This window comes from Pan troglodytes, chromosome 3, assembly GCF_028858775.2.
Source record: "Pan troglodytes isolate AG18354 chromosome 3, NHGRI_mPanTro3-v2.0_pri, whole genome shotgun sequence".
NCBI classification, from domain to species: Eukaryota; Metazoa; Chordata; class Mammalia; order Primates; family Hominidae; genus Pan; species Pan troglodytes.
Window position 1 is genome coordinate 141,901,246 of NC_072401.2, and position 21,546 is coordinate 141,922,791.

Consider the following 21,546-nt stretch of genomic DNA (forward strand, 5'->3'; position numbering starts at 1 on the left):
ATTAATTTTGGTAAACTGTTTTCTAAGAAATTATACATTTTATCTGGGTTTATAGAAAGAAGACTAATATCAGCACAACAAAAATCTGTCAGCTTATATAAATTTTCTCATAATTCATTACCAGAGTTACCATTAAAATGAACACAGTGTCTAAAAATGTAAGCCAAGGGTGTTTTTAATAAAAGGAAACACAAGGAGATGTGTTCCCATGGGAATGCCTGCCCAGATTTATCTTGGTAAATTTGTTCACAATTGTCACAAACCTACTACAGGGTGAAAGGTCTATGCAAGAGTACACAATTAACCCTGAGACATTTTTACACACCTATGTTAGTAGAGGGTGTCTCTTTCTCCTCTACCCAAGAGTGGAGCCACATTGACTATTGCTATTAATTACTAATTATTAGTAGTAATATTTCTACATTGCTATTTACTTCATATAGTCAATAATAAATAATGCAGGTGTTCGTGGCTCTCTTATCTCAATACTTGAGAGATAAATTTTGGCAATAGAGATAATTTTACTTATGTCTCTAACGTTTGCAGAGCTTCTATTTGTTTCAAAAGTAGCTTTATGAAAAAAGATTTCAGGAGAATCTGGTTTCTACAAACTTATCTATTATACGTCATCATTTGTCTTCATGTAGGTTTGAAGAAGAGTGATTTTAATAAAGCAAAATCAGCATAAATGCTATAAAACAAATGCCCAAACCAACCAATGAAGCACTATTTGCTCTGGTCTACTCCAGATGAAGTGTCTGGGGTTCTCCAAATCTCCCCTTCCTCATGTATCTCAGACCAAAGGCCATGGATGGTAAATGGGATCCTCTAAGCATCCACATTTGCAAGCAGCAGGGGTGAGGACGGAAGTTAGGGGCATCTCTTTTGGCTACATTAGAAATATTTTCTAGAAATACTTTGTGCTGGCCACCCACTCTTAATCAAGAATCATTTCTTTAAGGACAATGGTAATTGGGTTGGACTTTTAAGGCTGTCTTTAACTCTCTTCCCCCTTTTTTCTTGTAGCATCTTTCACTCTTACTGTATCTCAGTCAGGGTTCAAATGCCTCTTTCTGAGCACCGCAGCAGCATTCCCTTGGAATCATCTCAGTTTTCTCTTGACATTCAGCAGAATGTTGGATAGGCTCTTTTAGTATTTATCCTAGCTTATGGTCCTAATCATTTAGGTATTTTGTTCTAGTCTTCAACGGTAGGATAAGAAGTCCACGTAAGCACCTTTTCAAGGAATGTTGCTATCTTTTCAAGAAATACTGTTCCTAGACTTAGTTGTAATTCTTCATATTATCCAGGACTATGCTTCGGCAGTTTTAATTTCCAAAGTTCAAAATTTAAGTCAAATTTAAAATCTTTTTAACATACATACAATACTTTATTTTCTTCTCAAAGGTGAGAATGAAATGGACACACAGAAATAGTTCATCTTTCATATTATCTTTATACATTGGTATTTGATACAGTTCATACTGAGGCGAATGTGTGAGATCTTGGCACTCAAGAATAAGGCAACAATGGGAAATGAAGAATTTCACAATATTTGATTAAAGGATAACAAATAAATATCGCTTATTATTGCTCAAAATAAGTAGTACCTTACAGAATAACATCAAGAAGAAAAACAGATTTTAATGGGCCCCTGTAAGAAACTGATGGATCAAGCATATAGAAATTAGTAAGGAGTGAAAAGTTTTCAACAACCAAATTAGAAAGCCTGATATAAGAGAATCTTGCACCCAATAGATAGGAATACTTTTAAGAGATATTTTTAAAGCACAAAACCAACACTTTTAAAAACAAACGAATACAACATATTTAAAAGGGAGTATACAGAAACTATACATTCTTTCCAAAGTCATATGGAACACAAAGATTCACAACAATTCTCAAAATTTTATCACACAGGTAAAGTTCTATAACCACTATGCAAGTAATTTAGAAATTAACAATAAAAGATGGAGAAAACCAATATATTTGGGAAAAAAAACCTCCCAAATAATCTGTGTGTTAAGAAGGCAATGATGAGAGAAAGTATGAAATCTTTAGAACTAAATGACTATAAGAATACATATATATCAAGATGTTTGATAATCGGTTCAAATGGCACATAGGGATAAGTTTATAGTTTTAAATGCATCTATTAAAAGACAAGAAGACATTGTGGCACTGTCAGATCCAGGCTTGTTTAAATTTGTGCTTTCTATTTCTTTAGGTGTCTTAACAAAATGGGTAACGGCATATACCAATTCACCCCAGACTTCTCCCTGACAATAGCAAGCTTTCGAACTTTTAACTGTTTATTGAGATTATGTGATGGTCTCACTATCGAAGTCAATAAAGTACGGTTGTTAATTTAAAAAAAACTTCCTTGCCTTTAGTATTTTTAAATTAAATTGTAATAGGGTAAAAGCAATATAAATCAATGTTCTACCTTGTCTTGACATAAGAAGTCATTTAGTACTTTCAAGTCTACTAGTTTATTCATTGTTTATTTATCTGCTAGATAATTATGTATTTTCATTACTACAATTTCTGAAACATGCCATTAGATATCAAGGTTATCTGAAGTTCCAGGTATTATGGAGTTTCTTCTTATTTATCTTCATATTTTCTGAAATGAAAATAAAAAATGTAACATCTAGAAATAATATATTAATTCATAAAGATGAAATTATTTTCATAGCAATTTCTTAATCATATTATTTCCTTATTGTATCCTCTTTGATACCACCCACCCTTTTTATATAGAGAAGGTAACTTTATATTGGTAGAAGATAAGATTCTCAAGATGTATTAGACAATGCCAATTTTAATACTCTTACGTTGTTAAAATGATTGAAAGCAGATTGCCATCTGTGGGATTCCGGGGAAATCTTTATAGTCAGATTATCATTACAGCCAACAAAACATTGTAGGTAATATATAAATAATTTAAAACATTTATTTTATTTGATTTTTATAACAAAACTATAGTAAAGGTTTAGGGTAATTTAAAGTGAAAACACAATAATCCTTTAATAATAATATATGAGAGAAAGCCAGAGATTAAATTTAAAATGAGGACTGAAGAAATTCTGCTTTTAATATAAGATTATATGGATACTACATATCATATGAAATGAGTTTTGAATTTCTTGTTAGTCAAAGGGGAAAAAACCCCACACAAAACCAAATAAATCATGACAGTTTTTTGAGAAATATCTTTTCCCAGCATCAAATTCTAAAAGAGAATTGTTGCATGTATTTTCACATAAAAGAGAATCATAAAACTTTAAATAACAGTTTTGAAGAAAATGCAAAAATATTATACAGTACTAATATATCATCCTTTAATAAAAGTCAAGGGCATGACCTTAAGTAATAATTCAGTTAAAGTATTTTTTTTAAAAAGCTTTTATTTTAGGCTCAGGGGTACATGTGTAGGTTTGTTATACAGGTAAATTTGTGTCACGGGGGTTTGGTGTACAGCTCATTTTGCTACCCAGGTACTAAGCATAGTACTCAATAGTTATTTTTCCTGATCCTTTCCTTCCTCCTACCATCCTCCCTCAAGTAAGCCCCAGTATCTGTCATTCACCTCTATGTGTCCATGCATTCTCATCATTTAGCTCCTACTTATAGGTGAGAACATGCAGTGTTTGGATTTCTGTTCCTGTGTTAGTTTACTAACAATCATGGCCTCCAGCTGCATCCATGTGCCTGCAAAGGACATGATCTCGTTCTTTTTTATGGCTGTGTAGTATTCCATGGTGTATGTGTACCACATTTTCCTTATCCAGTCTATCGCTGATAGGCATTTAGGTTGATTCTGTGTCTTTGCTATTGTGAATAGAGGAACATATGTGTGCATGTGTCTTTATGGTAGAACGGTTTGTATTCCTTTGGGCATATACCCAGTAATAGGATTGTTGGGTCAAATGATAGTTCTGTTTTTAGTTATTTGAGGAATTGCCACACTGCTTTCCATGATGGTTGAACTAATTTACACTCTGCCAGCACTGTATAAGTGTTCTTTTTTCTCTGCAACCTCACCAGCATCTTTCATTTTTTGCCTTTTTTTTTTTTTGATATGGAGTTCTGCTCTTGTTGCCGAGGCTGGAGTGCAATGGTGCGATCTTGGCCCACTGCAACCTCTGCCTCCTAGGTTCAAGCAATTCTCTGGCCTTGGCCTCCCAAGTAGCTGGAATTACAGGCACGTGCCACCATGCCCAGGTAATGTTTGTATTTTTTTTAGTAGAGATGGGGTTTCACTATGTTGGTCAGGCTGGTCTCGAACTCCTGACCTCAGGTGATCCACCCACCTCAGCCTCCCAAAGTGCTGGGATTACAGGCATGAGCCACCATGCCCAGCCCTATTTTTTGACTTTTTAATGATAGCCATTCTGACTGGTGTGAGATGGTATCTCACTGTGGTTTGGGTTTAGTTTGCATTTCTCTAATGCTTAGTGATACTGAGCATTTTTTTTCATATGCTTCTTGGCTGCATGTATGTCTTCTTTTAAAAGGCATCTGTTTGTGTCCTTTACCCACTTTTTAATGGGGTTGTTTTTTGCTTGTAACTTTGAATTCTTTACAGATCCTGGATATTAGACTTTTACCAAATACATAGTTTTTAAAAAATATTTTCTCCCATTCTGTAGGTTGTCTGTTTACTCTGTTAATAGTTTCTTTTGCTATATAGAAGCTCTTTAGTTTAATTAGATCTATTTGTCAACTTTTGTTTTTATTGCAATTCCTTTTGGAATCTTCATCATATGATCTTTATCAGTTCCTGTGTCCAGAATGGTATTTCCTAGGTTATCTTCCAGGGTTTTGATAGTTTCAGGTTTTACATTTAAGGCTTTAATCCAACTTGAGTTGATTTTTGAATATGGTGTAAGGAAGGTGTCCAGTTTCAATCTTCTGCACTCGGCCAGCCAGTTATCCCAGCACCATTTATTGAATAGGAAGTCTTTTCCCCCATTGCTTGTTTTTGTCAGCTTTGTTGAAGATCAGATGGCTGTAGATGTGTGGCATTATTTCTGGGCTCTCTATTTTGTTCCATTGGTTTATGTGTCTGTTTTTGTACCAGTATCATTGAAAGCCTATCATGTGGTTTTTGTCTTTAGTTTTGTTTATGTGATGAATCACGTTTATTGATTTGTGTATATTGAACCAATCTTGCATGCCAGAGATAAAGCTTACTTGATTGTGGTGAATTAGCTTTTTGATGTGCTGCTGGATTTGGTTTGTTGGTTTTTTATTACGGATTTTTGCATTGATGCTCATTGAGGATATTGGCCTGAAGTTTTTGTTGTTGTTGTTGTGTCTCTGCCAGGTTTTGGTATCAGGATGATGCTAGCCTCACAGAATGACTTAGGGAGGAGTTCCTCCTTTTCAATTTTTTGGAATAGTTTCTGTGGGAATGGTACCAGGTCTTCTTTGAACATCTAATAGAATTTGGCTGTGAATCTGTCTGGTCCTGGGCTTTTTTGGTTCAGTAGGCTATTTATTACTGATTCAATTTTGGAGTTTGTTGTTGGTCTATTCAGGGATTCACTTTCTTCCTGGTTCAGTGTTCAGAGGATGTATGTATCCAGGAATTTATCCACTTCCTCTAGATTTTCTAGTTTGTGTGCATAGAGGTGTTCATAACAGTCTCTTATGATTATTTGTATTTCTGTAGAGTCAGTAGCAATGTCTTCTTTGTCATTTCTAATTGTGTTTATTTGAATATTTTCTCTTTTCTTCGTTATTACAATTAAGCTAGTGGTCCATATGTCTTATTAATTTCTTTGAAGAACCAACTCCTGGATTCATTGATCTTTTGAATGGTTTTTCGTGTCTCAGTCTCCTTCAGTTCAGCTCTGATTTTGGTTACTTCCTGTATTCTGCTAGGTTTGGAGCTGGTTTGCTCTTGCTTCTCTAGTTTTTTTGTTTTTTGTTTTTTGTTTTTTAGCTGTGATGTTAGATTGTTAACTTGAGATCTTTCTAGCTTTTCGATGTGGGTATATAGTGTTATAAATTTCCCTCTTAACACTGCCTTAGCTGTGTCCCAGAAATTCTGGTATGTTTTACCTTTGTCCTCATTAGTTTCAAAGAACTTCTTAATTTCTGCCTTAATTTCATTATTTACCCAAAAGTCATTCAGGAGCAGGTTGTTTAATTTCCATGTAATTGTATGGTTTTGAGCAATTTTCTTAGTCTTCATTTCTATTTTTATTGTACTGTGGTCTGACAGCATGGTTGGTATGATTTTGAGGTTTTGTTTTGCATTTGCTGAGGATTGTTTTATGTCCAATTTTGTGGTCGATTTTAGAGTATGTGCCATGTGGTTATAAGAAGAATGTATATCTTGTTTTGGGGCAGAGAGTTCTGTAGGTATATATTATGTTCATTTGGTCGAGTGTTGAGTTTAGGTCCTAAATATCTTTTGTTAATTTTCTGCCTTGATGATCTGTGTAATACTGTCAGTGGGGTATTAAAGTCTCCACTATTACGTATGGCAGTCTACGTCTCTTTGTAGGTCTCTGAGAGCTTGCTTTATGAATCTGGGTGCTCCTGAGTTGAGTGCATATATATTTAGGATAGTTAGCTCTTCTTGTGGAATTGAACCCCTTACTATTATGTAATCCCTTGTCTTTTTTCATGTTGGTTTACAGTCTGTTTGGTCTGAAATTAGGATTGCAATCCCTGCCTTTTTTCTGATTTCCATTTGTTGGTAGGTTTTTCTCCATCCCTGTATTTTGAGCTTATAAGAGTCACTGCATGTGAGATGGATCTCTTGAAGACAGCATACCAATCTCTTGAAGACTTGCTTTTTTATCCAGCTTGCCACTCTGCCTTTTAAGTGAGGGATTTAGCCTATTTACATTCAAGATTAGTATTAATATGTGTGCATTTGATCCTGTCATTGTGTTGTTAGCTGGTTATTATGCAAACCTGTTTGTGTGGTTGCTTTATAATGTCACTGGTCTGTGTACTTAAATGTGTTTTTGCATTGACTGGTAACAGTCCTTCCTTTCCATAGTTAGTGCTCCTTTCAGGAGGTTTTGCAAGGCAGGTCTGGTGGTAATGAATTCTCTCAGCATTTGCTTGTCTGAAAAGGATCTTATTTCTCCTTTGCTTAGGAAGCTTAGTTTGGCTGGATATGAAATTCTTGGTTGAAGATATTTTTTCTTTTAGAATGTTGAATATAGGCCTCCAATCTCTTCTGGCTTGCAGGGTTTCAACTGAGAGGTCTACTGTTAGCCTGATGGGGTTCCCTTTACAGGTTACCTGCCCTTTCTGTCTGGCTGCCTTTAGCATTCTTTCTTTCATTTTGACTTCCATAAATCAGATAATTATGTGTCCTGTGGATGATCTTCTAATATCTTGCAGGGGTTCTCTGCATTTCCTGAATTTGAATGTTGTCCTCTCTAGCGAGGGTGGAGAAGCCTTCATGGACAATATACTGAAATAAATTTTCCAAGTTGTTGGCTTGCTCCCTGTCTTATTCGGTGATGCTAGTGATTCATAGATTTGGCCTGTTTACATAATCTCATATTTCTTGGAGGTTTTGTTTATTCTTTTTTCACTCTTTTTGTTTATTTTTGACTATCTTATTTCAGGAAGCCAGTCTTCAAGCTCTGAGATTCTTTCCTCAGCTTTGTCTGTTCTACTGTTAATACTTACAAGTGCATTAGGATATTCTTGTAGTGTGTTTTTCAGCTCTATCAGGTCAGTTAGATTATTTTTTATACTGGTTATTTTATCTGTCAGCTCCTGTATTGTTACATTTTGATTCTTAGATTCATTGGATTAAGTATTAACATTCTCCTGAATCTTGAAGATCTTCATTTCTATCCATATCCTGAATTTTATTTCTGTCATTTCAGCCATTTCAGGCTGATTAAGAGCCTTTGCTAGAGAACTAGTGTGGTCATTTGCAGGACAGAAGACACTCTGGTCATTTGAGTTGCTGGAGTTCTTGTGCTGATCCTTTCTTCTCTGTGTGTGGGTATTCTTTTCAGTTAAAGCATTTTTATGGGAAGTATCTTCTACTCCCTGCCCCTTCATCACCTCCAACTAGGCTTGGTAGATTTAGCAACAACTACTACAACAACAAAAGAAATGAGACATACATGAAAAAAGTCGTTAACTGCAATTCAAAGTTAATTGGGTGTCCTGGCAACCCTACTGGCAGTACATTTAAATAATTGGCCCTATGCCCAGTGCACTGTAATAAATGGAAAATGACTTTTTGTATACAATGGAGAGGTAGAAAATCATAGAAATACACACTATTAGCTTATCAATTAAGAAAAAACTTTCTTTTAAGTTTTTATTTGAATTTTCAGAAAGTATGGTTTTGTTAACAAATGTGGAAATATTTTGTTTCCAAAAGAAATTTGTATGTTTATCATAGACATAGAATATGAAATGATAAAAAGCATTTAAACTGACGATCTAGGCAAATTTCAAAAAATTTAAAAACTATTTAAGAAAGTTCATCACTAAAAAGGCATATTTTTGTTTTATTAAATTATTATTTTTTGAACTACAAGCTAGATGAATAGAGATAAATAAAATTATTTTTCTGCTTAATAAAACTGTAGAAAATTTATCTTACATTTAAAAAATTTTATCATGGCCAGGCATGATGGCTCACACCTGTAATCCCAGTGCTTTGGGAGGCCGAGACAGGCAGATCACAAGGTCAGGAGATCAAGACCATCCTGGCTAACACGGTGAAACCCCGTCTCTACTAAAAATACAAAAAAATTAGCCCGGCATGGTGGTGGCCGCCTGTAGTCCCAGCTACTTGGGAGGCTGAGGCAGGAGAATGGCGTGAACCTGGGAGGCAGAGCTTGCAGTGAGCCAAGATCGTGCCAGTGCACCCCAGCCTGGGCAACAGAGCGAGACTCCTTCTCAAAAAAAAAAGTTTTATCATAAGGGTAAAACAAAATTTAACTACTTAAAGAACAAATTTTACCCAAAAGTTTTTTAAAAAGACTTAAAGAAATGAATATTAAGGGAAACACAGCAACAAAAGTTGAACATTCATAGAATGTAATAATTTAAAATTAAATTAATAAATATCTGATGATTGTCTATATATTTATATCAATTTTCTTATACTTGCCACTTTATTGAAGGATTAATATTTTAAAATATGATGTAGTCGCTTAAGAAAGTTGAGAAATAGTCTAATCCTTATTATGTCATTATTTCCAAAGAATGATTTTGATACTTTTTAAAGCTTTAGAAACATGAAACTCCTAATAGACATCCTGTTAAAAATTTAAAAAATAATTTAAATATAATCACATTTGACATATTATTAAATTGTTATTGACTTCTATTTTGTGTGGTGTGAGGTATCAAAAGGAAAAAAGCCAGCATTATAACATCAAAATATGAATGTTTATATCTACATTTACTTAATATGCCATGAATTTACAAAGGTGAGGTTAAAATATCATATCTGGCCAAAAAATATAATGAAAGAATCCCGTTATAATAGCATCAAAAAAGAGAATGGTATAGACCAATCTATTTCTGCATCACATCTACAGCTATGTATTCTGATGGTGTGACTTTTTGCACAAAGATTCACAACAGTTACATTTTCATTATTCCAGGCACATATTTGTCTTGTTGGACACATTTTCTTTATTGGATTCCACCTTGCTTGATAGCCAACAGCTAACATTTACTGAGTTCACATTATGTTCTAGGCATGGTTCCAAATCGTGCATTACAATACACAAAGTAGAAAAAGCAGAAAGAGGGAGAGTCATGAATGATGGGAAGATGTATATGTCTATTTCTCATTCAATTGACAAAGGATTAAAGCAAGCATTTCTTTCATAGTGTAAAGACACTAAGGGTAGAGGTGTCAAGGGTGGAAGAAACCTGAAGGATCATTTAAACTCTTTGAAGCTTTTACAGATGAAGAAAGCTCAGAGGAGTGTTAGAGCCTGCCCAATATCATATATGTACTCCCTAGTTCACCAGGACTGAAAACTAGGTGCTTTGACCTTGAATTCCTTGTTTCTTCTACTACACTAAGGGGCTAAGTTAATTATCAAAAATATTATATCTGAAAATGATGCAAAATTTTAAGAATGACTAAAATTCAAGCAATGCTAAATTTTTCTTCATCCGGTAAAACAAACAGTGGTCTGAAATAAAAATTCTGATACATTTAAATTAAATAGTAGAGGGATTTTATTTTTGAAATATTCTAGTATAATTTTGAATTTTAGACCAAAAGAGTGAACTTTATTATAATTTTCAAAACTCTTTTTTAGTCTTCTTAAAATTGCACAACTGGGAACAGTAAGGCAAAATAGTTTATGTAGGCTGAATTCTTCTTACCATGATAGATAACTTGGGGCTTTAAAAGATGATTGCTTAATTTATAAATGCTCTTCACAACATACTGTACTGTCATGAGATGAATTCTGCTTAAACAACCATATTTTATAGTGTCTTATGTCACCACTCCTTTTCTAAATAGTATTTTATAAGTTTATAAAACATTGTATGTTACTAAAGTTACATTTCAAAATCTTACTTTTTCATATTGTTCTTTTCTAGGGAATGATGAATGTATACCCACATGCTGGAAAAGAGAAGGTTTATACTGAATACGTATTTGCTTCTTTCGTTTCATACAGTTTCTCTGGGGAAAAAGAAACAACAATCTTCTGTAAAAACCCAGGTATTGCTTTGTATTGTGTTTACTGATGGTAGAATTTTTACATCTTAGTTTTTGCTAGAGTTCTATTTTCATATTTAAAAATATAAACAAAATATTTAATTCTTAGCTTTTTCTTCATAAGAATAGAGCAAAGGAGCTGGGGTAAAAAAGGGTTTTCATTACAACATGTATTTGCATGAACTCTGTCTTAGAAAAGCAGGTTAGTGTTGTACCAATTATATTTCCTCTCTTTCTTTTAATTACAATAACTCAAATAAAATGCTTGTTATTTTTCTATCCATATCTGTCAGACTACAGCATTCTTTCACTTCCCATATTCATTGACTAATTTCTTTATTGAATTATAGCACCTCAATTTCTTCTTAGAGAGTATAAAATATAATATTAAAACAAAGAACCAATTTATAGTCAATGAAAAAGAATCTGGATAATTTTCTCAAAAAGAAAAATAAGAAGGATGACCTATGGCACCACTCCTATTAAAAACAAACATTTGAAGGCCGGGCACAGTGGCTTATGCCTGTAATCTCAGCACTTTGAGAGGTGAGGTGGGAGGATTGCTCAGGAGTTTGAGACCACCTTGGGCAATATAGTGAGACTCCATTTTTAAAAAACAAAAACAAAAACAAAACAAACAATAAAAACCCCACAAACATTTGAAATAATGATGATCACTGAGAATCATTTTATATATTTTTATACATAGAAGATTCAGAAAAATAAATCTAAAATGTATATATATAGTAATTTTTTACATAACACATTTATTTAGATGCATTTCTACCCAGTACTAACACATAGGAAATATTAACAGTTTCTCTTTTAACTGTAAAGTAATTTAATGGTCTAGAGTTAATTTAATTTGAAACTAAATTAGCATCAGATAAAATTGGTTGAGGAGTTACAGTTTAGCACATAAAATAATGGCTCTGCAAATACACCCTCAAAACAACCTGTTGATAAAGCTGAGCTTATTTCATATTGCTGTAAGGACAATCACTACTTTTATGGAGTCTGGATAGTGTCTGTTCAAATCTTTTGCCCTTTTAAAAATTGAGTTGCTTACCTGTTTTGAGAGTTCTATACACATACTGAATACATGTCCTTTGTTGGATATGGAATTTACAAATATTTTCTCCTAGTCTGTGGTGTCTTATCCTCTTAACAGTACCTTTTGCAGCACAAACATTTTTAATTTTGATGAGGTCCAATTTATCAATTTTTAAAAATGCTTTTAGTGTCATTTAAAAAAATTTCACCCAGCCATAGGTCCTGAACATTTTTTCTATATTTTCTTCCAAGAGTTTTAGTGTTTAGATAGATGATTTTTTGTGTTTAGATAGATGATTTATTTTGAAATAATGTTTGTATAAAGTGTGAGGTTTAGGTTGCATTATGGTTGAGAGATATGGCACCAATTGATCCAGTAAACATTTGTGATAAGATTATTCTTTCTCCATTGAATTGCATACACTTTGTAAAATATCAGTTCGTTATATTTTGTGGGCCTATTTCTGGACTGCCTATTCTGCTCCATGGAACTTTATGCTTATCCTTTTGCCAATAAAGGTGGCTTGTCTTGATTACTGTAGCTTTGTAGTAAGCTTTCAGATTGAATAATGTGATTTTCCCAACTTTATTCTTCTTTTTCAAAACTATTTTAGTAGATCTATTTTGTTTGTCTTCTCTTAAAAATTCTAGAATCAGCTTTGGTAGAATATCTACCAAAAAATTCCTGCTGGGATTTTGATTAGAATTGTGTTATATCCATAGACCAATTAGGGTAACATTCATACCTTTACTAGGTTGAGCTTCCCAATCTATGATCATGGTATGTCTCTCTGTTCCTTTTATTAGCATTTTAAGGTGTCCAGCATATAGACAATATACATATTTTGTTAAATGTATACACATATAGATACATAAATATTTTATATATAATGTTTTTTAAACATTGTAAGTAATTTTAAAACGTTGATGAGACGGTTTGTCTCTGTGTCCCCACCAAAATTTCATGTCAAATTGTAATTCTTACATTTCAGGGGAGGGAGTTGGTGAGAGGTGATTGGATCGTGGGGTAAATTTCCCCCATGCTGTTCTCATGAAAGTGAGTGAGTTCTCATGAGATCTAATGGTTTTATGTGTGGCAATTACCCCCTGGCTTTCTCTCTCCTGCTGCCATGTAAGATGTCCCTTGCCTCCCCTTCACCTTCTGTCATGATTGTAAGTTTTCTGAGGCCTCCCTAGCCATGCAGAACTGTGAATCAATTAAGCCTCTTTTCTTTATAAATTACCCAGTCTCAGGTAGTTCCTTATAGCAGTGTCAAAATGGAGTAATACATTTGGTTTTCAACTTTTCATTGCTATTTTGCAGAAAAATGATGGAGTTTTGTGTGTATAGACCTTGTATCTTGCAACTTTGCTCAAACCCATTTATCAGTTCTAGGATGTGTGTGTGTGTGTGTGTGTGTGTGTGTGTGTGTGTTTATTCTTTGTGATTTTCTACATAGACAATCATGGCATTTGCTTTTCAATTCATGTGCCTTTGTTTTTCCCTTTATGGCACTGGTTTGAACTTCCAGTAAAATGTTGAATAGGAGTGGTGAGGATGGACATGGTTATTTTTTTCTTAATCTTAGAGAGAAAGCATCCAGGTTTCAACAATTAAACACGAAGTTGGCTATGGGATTTCTCTAGATGCTCTTTAACATGTCAGAGACATTTCTTTCTATTCCTAATTGGCTGGGAGTTTTTATTATGAATGAATTTTGAATTTTGTCAAATGATTTTTCTGCATCAGTTGATATTAACATGTGGCTTTTCTTCTTCAGAATCTTAAATTGGTGGGTTACACTGTATGATTTTCAAACAAACCAGTTTTGTATTCATAGGATAAATACCAATTAGTATGGTGTATTTTTCTTTTTACATATTGCTGGATTCAATTCACTATTACTTGGAAGATTTTTCTGTCTATATAATTGGGGGATATGTGGCCTTGGTTTCCTTTTTTGCTCTGTTTTTGTCTGGTTTTCATGTCATGATAATGCCAGCTTCATGAAAAGAATTGGGATGTATCCTTTCCTCTTCTATTTTGGAGAAGATATTATATACAATTGTTATTATTTCATCTCTGTTTAGTAGAATGCACCTTTAAACCCTTTGGACATGGAAATTTCCTTTTCAGGATTTAAAAATAATAATTTAATTTCTTTAGTGGATATAGGACTACTCAGGTTACCAATTTCATTTTGGATGAGTTTTGATAGCTTACAATTTTTGTTCTATTTCATTTTTAAGTTGCTCTTTTATATGCATGGAAGTGCCTGCAGTATTCCCTTATTATCCTTTTAGTATCTGTGGAGTATGCTGTGGAACTCCCACTTTCTTACTAATGTTGATAACCTGTATTTTTTGTCACTCTTATTAGAAACTTAGCAGTTTTATTGCTCTTTTTAAAAAATTACCTTTTGGTTTTATTGGTTTTCTCTATTATTTTTATGCTTTTAATTTTGCTGTTTTCTTTTACTATTATTATTTTCTTCCCTCTCTTCCTTTGCCTTTTATTTTGCCCTTCTTTTTTCTAGTTTGTTAATGTAGAAGTGGAGATTATGAATATGAGATCTTTCTTCTCTTCTAAGATATAGATTTAAGTCTATAAGCTTTCTCTCTAAGCAGTGCTTTAGCTGCATTCCAGAAGCGTTGTAACACTGTATTTTCATTCATTTCAAAGAGTTGTCTAATTTCCTTTGAAACTTCTTCCTTCACCTAGGGTTTATTGAGAAGTATGTTGTTTAATTGCCAAGTGCTTGAGATTTTTCAGTTATCTTTATGTTGTTGATTTCTAATTTGATTCTATTGTGGTACAATAACATACATTTAAAAATCATTTCAGTTTAAATTTGTTAAGCTTTGTTTTATGATCCAAGATGTGGCTATTTTGGTGAATGTTGTATCTGTTTTTTGAGAATGTATTTTCTACTGTTATTGGATGTAGTGGTTTTTAAATGTCAATCAAATTCAGTTGGCAGATGGTGTTGTTCAGTTCTTTTGTCTCCTTGCTGGTTTTCTGCCTATCAGTTCTGTTGATTACTGAGAGAGAGGACAGTTGAAATCTCCAACTGTAATCGTAGATCGGTCTATTTTTTCTTTTAGTTCTGTCAGTTTTTGCTTCATGTATTTCAAGACTCTGTTGTCTTCTTGGTAAATTAACCCTTTTATTATATATAACATCTTTCTTGATCCCTAGACTGTTTTTTTCTTTGCTTCTAAGTCTATTCTGATATTAATATAGCTACTACAAGCTGGGCATTGTGGCTTATGCCTGTAATCTCAACACTTTTGGAGGGCAAGGTGGGCTGATGGCTTGAGCCTAGGAGCTTGAGACCAGCCTGGGCAACATGGCAAAAACCTGTCTCTGCATAAAATACAAAAATTAGCTGGGCATGGTGGCGTGCACCTATAGTCCCAGTTACTGAGGAGGCTGAGGTGGGAGGATCACCTGAGCCCAGGGAGGTTGAGGTTGCAGTGAGCTGTGATTGTGCCACTGCAATCCAGCTTGGGCTACAGAATGAGTCTCAATAAATAAATAAATAGCTACTACTGCAAATCTCCTTTGATTTGTGTTTGTATGGTATATATTTTTTTCATCCACAAGTTTTAACCTATCTATAATATTTGAACTGAGTATTGACTTCAGTAGTTGCATCATTTGAAAAATCTACTCTGCTGAACTCTTAATAGTGTATTTTAATCATTTATATTTAATGTAAGTATTGGCATGTTTGAACTTACATCTATCATTTTTTTTCTATTTGTTCACTCTGTTTTTGTTCCTCTGTTTCTACTTTTCACTGCATTTTAGGGGTCTCTCATTACTTCATTTAATAGGTAGAAAGATCAAAATTTGGGATATTAGAAATTTTAAAAATTGATGCATTTATCAGATTTGGTTTGGTAAACAAATTTTAGGTAATTACATTAGATAGATAATATTTTTCCTAAAATATTTGGTATTCATAAAGTAAATACTCACAAGATCTTCTCCTGTGTCACACACCTTTACCTGAAAAATGTCATTCAAGAGCCAGTCTATGGGTTTCTCTTTGTAGAACATTAAAAAAAACCGTACAAAGTGAGTTAAGTCCTCAGATCTAAACAGCTTTCCTATGGAAAAAAAATATAATTAGATGCAAATAATTCATATGTAGTTGTTCATTCCTTTAACATGGGAAAAAGCAAAAGTTATTAAAATTTGAATATGTCCCATTCCTTAGAAATAAAGATTAAAGCACTGCTGAAGTTAGACAATGATAAAATTAAACACTATATCTGCTTAAGTATTAAGGATTACCACATCTGAAGAAGAATATAAGCAGGTTTAGAATAGTCAATACTCTCAGGAAATCAATTGTGATAACTAATGAGGATTGATTGTCTAAATCAAGTGAAAGATAAGTGAATAGAACGAAATATATAGGCGTTGTAATCTTTTACTTAATTTTGCGCAAACTGTATTTTTTACCTGATTTTTGTAGCACTTTATCAATCTACTACATTTTTCGTTTTTAGTACTTAATTTTATTAAAGTACTCTCTTACTTCAATATTTGAGCACTATTTTAACAGGATGTTATTTTTCTTTTATATTTGTTATTCTTAAAGATTTACTATATTTTAAAATATTATTCCATTAGGTCTAATAGTTTTTTTTCTTATATACTGCATCTTTAATTTTAAAATGAAGTTGAAGGGATAAGATTCAGGTACATATTCACTTCTAAGTAAATAATGTAAAATACATCTAATGATTTGATAAATATGAAAGTAGGATGTAAGCATGCTTCATTCTTCACTAGAAATTGTTTATATGGGTCACTTAATAAAATGTATAATTGTATTTTAATTTTTTGCACCTATTTATGTAGTAACCAAAGCAAGTGATTTAATGATGTATAAAATAGCTGATTCAATTCCTAACCTGCTGTCACCATGCTGTAAAATTCTAGTTGGCAAGCTCATATTTTTAGCAAATAATGAATAACCGAATTGCTATTATGATAACTAAAAGAAAAACTTTTGTAAGTTAAAACTTGAATAAGATTTGGCATCCCATAAATAGTGCTCCTTGTTCAATGTGCTCTTGTGATCAGAATGTAAGCATTCTCTATGTGTCTCTCACTTGACTTTGCTGAGAAAGATAAATTTTTTTGAGAATTATAAATTCTCAGACTAATCCATCAGCAAGATTATTTTGTCTCCATGCTTTACTTTGGGTATTACTGTTAACAATAATTTTCCTTCTTATTTTAACCAAGGCTGAGGAAAAACCTTTGGGCCCTTAAAATTTTACAGAAAACATGAAAAACAAAAGTCATCGAGTGAGTATATGAAAAACAGATGGACCTCACTAGCAATCCCAGAAATGCTTTATACTGAGAATGGCAAATATATACATATAATAATAGATAAACCAAGTGTTGTCAAGCATATGAGGAAGCACGAACTTTTACGCACTGCTTATGAGAGCGTAAACCGTATAGCTAATCTGTAAAGCAATTGGCAGTACTTAGAGCTATATGAATCCTCAGTGGTCCACTCCAGGGGACATATATGTCACTTCATTTTTTCATGGTAGCAGAAAATTGGAAGCAATTAAGATCTGCCACTCAGGAAATAGATAAGCCAAATGTGAGTGATAAGTGATAAGTCATCACTTCTTTCAAAGTCTTTTGGTGATGGGTCACTGTGCATCCAGTATTTAGTTCACTTGTAGACAGCAAAACGTGTGGTTGCCTTGCCTTGCCTTCTGATGATAAATCCACATGACATTTAACAAAAGTAGGTAATCAAAAGAAAGAACTGGATGACAGATGAAAGCACAGAAAGTGAATGCTGGAAGTGAATTTGGATGTGACTATAAGGCAGCTGATCATGGGATTGTTGACGTAAAAAAATTAAAAGCAGGTTACAGTTTTATATGCATGATCTCTATGTGCAAAACAGGTAGTCCTCACTTTGCACAATTCTGAATGCATAAATTTCAGTGACCATCATTATGCAGCACTTATGTAACAGTAAAAAACCAATAAACTAAATGAACATAAAACAACATGCTGATAATTTAGAAATCAAGTTTTGAGGACAAAAATGTAAGGAATAGGAATATACAAACATGAAAAGCACCAAATATTTCACATGGATATTGCATATTTATAAGTGTATTTTGAACATATTAGAGTGAACAATATATTGAAGAGTGGCAGGAAGAGGGTGTAGGGATTGGGAATAAAAGGAAAGAATACATAAGGAAGAGCTCCTGTATGAATCAATAATGTCATGCACCATAAAATAAGCAGTATGGTAATACTTGAGGTTCAAAGGAAAGAAAAAAGCATGGAAGTGAAGAAAGAAAAATTGAAGGATTTAAAAGGAAAATCTAAGGAAGGGTAGTAAAAAAAAATCTCATAATGGGTATAGTATTTGGAAATTTTCTGTGGTGGGTATAATTTCTATTATGTTTTTATATTTTTTAAGACTGTCAGCTTCAGCATAGTGGAAATTGCAGTGACTGAGTTAAAATCCCTTTCTCTACAATTTTAATTATCTGAGTTTCAGTATTCTTGTAAAGCAGAGAAAAGTACATCTTAGCTACTCAGCTAACATGTGTGCCAGACTCACAGCAAGCATTTAATAAATGGTAACTCTTTTATGTTTCTATGACTTATGTGTCTAAATGTCAATTTGATCTCTCTAGAAAAAAGTTTGGTTTAAGAAAATACATTATCTGGAATTTAGGTACTTGCATCTGATTATACTGTTAAGATAATAGTGTCTTTATAAAAATCATGCCATTCTTTTTCATTTAGTAATAAACAAACTGATAAACTGTTTAAAATGCTTTAAATTATTGTGTGCTAAAAAACTTGATCCAACAAAGTAAATCCATTGCTTACCTATGAATCCAAGCATTGAAAACTCAATAAAAAACCAATTATTTGAACTGATATTACCTACAAAATCTGTTATTTTTGTAAAGTACATCTCTTTAGCTATGATATCATCTTCTAGCTGAAAAAAAAAAACCCCAAAAGACATTAGTACCTTTGACGCTTCCATTGAGTAAAGCTATATTAGCTTGAAAATAAAAAATACAACTGAATATACTGAAGAAAATGTTTTTATAAAATAATAATTTTATTTCAGTTTCAATTAATTGAAGGTATTTACAGTTAGTTGATTTCCTTTTTTTTTTTTTTTTGAGACAGGGTCTCACTCTGTTACCCAGGCTGGAGTGCAGTGGCGTGACTGCAGGCACGTGCCACCATGTCTGGCTAATTTTTACATTATTTGTAGAGATAGGGTTTTACCATGCTGCCCAGGCTGGTTTCGAATTCCTGGGCTCAAGCGATCCTCCTGCCTTGGCCTCCCAACTCCTGGGCTCAAGTGAGCCTCCCGCCTTGGCCTCCCAAAGTGCCGAGATTACAGGTATGAGACACCACACCCTGCTCCATGTTTGATTCTGAGATTAACCAGACAAGAGAGTATCTGTTTCTTTCCTAAATACTAAACATTCCATCTAAATCCCTCTTTGAAAGAGTCTCTTTATCTAAATCCACTTTCATCCTCACAAATACTTCAGTTTCTAGTTTAAGACTGTCTTAGTCCATTTGAGCTGTTATAACAAAATACCATAGAATGGGTAGTTTATAAACAACAAACACTTATATTTCATAGTCCTGGAGCCTGGGAAGGCCAAGAACAAAGTGCTAGCAGGCTTATGTCTGCTGAAGGCCTATTCCTCATAGATGATGGCTTCCACTGTGTCCTCACGGTAAAAGGGGCTAGCTAGCTCTCTGAGGTATCTTTTATAAGGGCACGAATCCCATTTATGAGGCTCTGCCTGCATAATCTAATTGCCTCCCACAGGCTCCACCTCCAAATACTATCACCTTGGGGGTGAGAATTTTAACATTAATTTTGGGAGGGAGGCCGGGAGCCGTGGCTCACGCCTATAGTCCAAGCACTTTGGGAGGATGAGGCAGGCAGATTGCTTGAACCCAGGAGTTTGAGACCAGCCTGAGCAACATGGCCAAACCCTGCCTATATAAAAACTACAAAAAATTAGTCAGGTGTTGTGGTGTGCACCTGTAGTCCCAGCTACTTGAGGCTTCAGTGAGCCGCGATTGTGCCACTGCACTCCAACCTGGGCGATAGAGCAAGACGTTGTCTCAAAAACAAAACAAAACAAACAAAAAAACAAAAACAAAACTTTGGGAGGCTTTGGGAGAGATGCAAACATTCAGACCATAGCTAAGACTAAGTAGCTTTATGCTTGTGATGAAAGGTGCCACGTTCTATCTCCAGTTAGTTCCCAGCAAAGAGAAGCCAAAAAGCAACCAGCACTCTCATCCACAACTCCACAACTAGTTGGTTAGAATAATGGTGTAAGCCTAAAAATATCCTCCATAAGAGAGACAGGGCAATGGAAATGAGTTTTCTTTTTTATTTAATATATATTATACATAATCTGTAGACTAAGAGGGCCTCATAAGTAATTAAGAAAAATGTGGCAGTCCTCAGGCACACTATGAGGACACAGAATAGAACTGTGGTGTTTCAAATTGGGAAGAGTACATTGGCTGGATCTTGTGTTTTCATGACATTGCCACTAACTAGGAATCAAAAGGGACCAATGAAAGAGAAGACCTTGCTTTAGGCCTTTCTCTAACTTTCTCTCTAGTCTACAACTCTCTTCTGCAAATTCTTCGAATAAGAGCACATTGTCTATGTAGTGTGGTCCATACTTACTATTTAGAAACACAACATTATTATTTAACAATGTGGAGAGATTTATAGGGTACAAACTATATATAAGTTATTTACTTTTACAAATACAGTAAGGCACTGAGAACTGTGTTACTCATAAAGTATTATGAATAAATTTAGGGTAGCAATGATAAGTGTATACAATGTCTGACAAATGCTCAAAATGCATTTGCTTAATCTAATAAAATTGTAAGCCAAGAAATAAATATAGGCACTACAATTTCGTTTTTTTGAGATTTTCTTTTCAGTTTGCTTCAGGTAACTATAATTTTCTCTGTAACAGTGAACCTAGTAAGAATATTCATATATAATCAATTTTAAACTTCCTTTGGCATTTTAATACAGTGAGTATTTTCTATTTTCTGAATATAAAGTAAGGTGGAGGAATACAATGAGGAAGAAGAAATTACAGGAAGGAGGGAGAAAGTAACACTTTCAATTTAAATTATATCTATCTACAGATATAATTGGCGTATACACACACACACACACACACACCCCAATTTCTGACCTGTAAATAATACTTGGCCTTGGGTTGGGCATACAGCATCAAAATGCAAAAATCCAATACCTGTTTGGTTCGCCAACTAAAGGTAATCAATAAGATCTGTTAATATTTGTCATTATTAATTTTTATTTATAAGCATACTTTAGTAATTAAAAAACTCTTTGGCAGTTTACTAACAGAGTACTAGCTACAATTAAGTAACTAATTTTAATTAATTTCAATTAAGTAAAATTGAATATGCTTATACTAAAAAGTTTTCCATCTTTATTCAATGAACAGTGTCTACCATTGCTAAACCAGGATAAGCACAACCCATTTGTTTTACATTTCTATCTAGATAAGTTTTGATCTAGATAATAGTGTTAATATTCTTTCTGATTTTAGGTCTTGTTCAAATGAAAGTATAAAGAAACTTTATTCTTTTTTCAATGTCTCTCCTAACAGCTTTCTTTATTGATTCTATCATCCAAGAGTTTTCTCCCCAATTCTTAGGGTTAACTATCTGCTAC

General features: G+C 33.6%; 1 protein-coding gene across 6 annotated transcripts in view; it reads right to left on the reverse strand.

The window, feature by feature from the left end:
• Positions 1–1,436: 1,436 nt before the first annotated feature.
• MGAT4D (MGAT4 family member D) overlaps positions 1,437–21,546 on the reverse strand; it is a 56,023-nt gene continuing 35,913 nt past the window's right edge. For 4 of the 6 annotated variants that reach the window (XM_009448321.5, XM_054683394.2, XM_009448322.5 and 1 more), the window contains 5 exons: positions 21,041–21,116; positions 18,657–18,771; positions 15,738–15,868; positions 10,556–10,663; positions 1,437–2,626 (listed from right to left, as the gene is read on the reverse strand). In XM_009448321.5, coding sequence (XP_009446596.2) covers positions 2,618–2,626; positions 10,556–10,663; positions 15,738–15,868; positions 18,657–18,771; positions 21,041–21,116 — 439 coding nt within the window. In that variant the 3' untranslated portion in view covers positions 1,437–2,617. The remainder of the gene's footprint in view (positions 2,627–10,555; positions 10,664–15,737; positions 15,869–18,656; positions 18,772–21,040; positions 21,117–21,546) is intronic. The other 2 variants (XM_016952248.4, XM_063809877.1) reach the window with 1 other exon arrangement.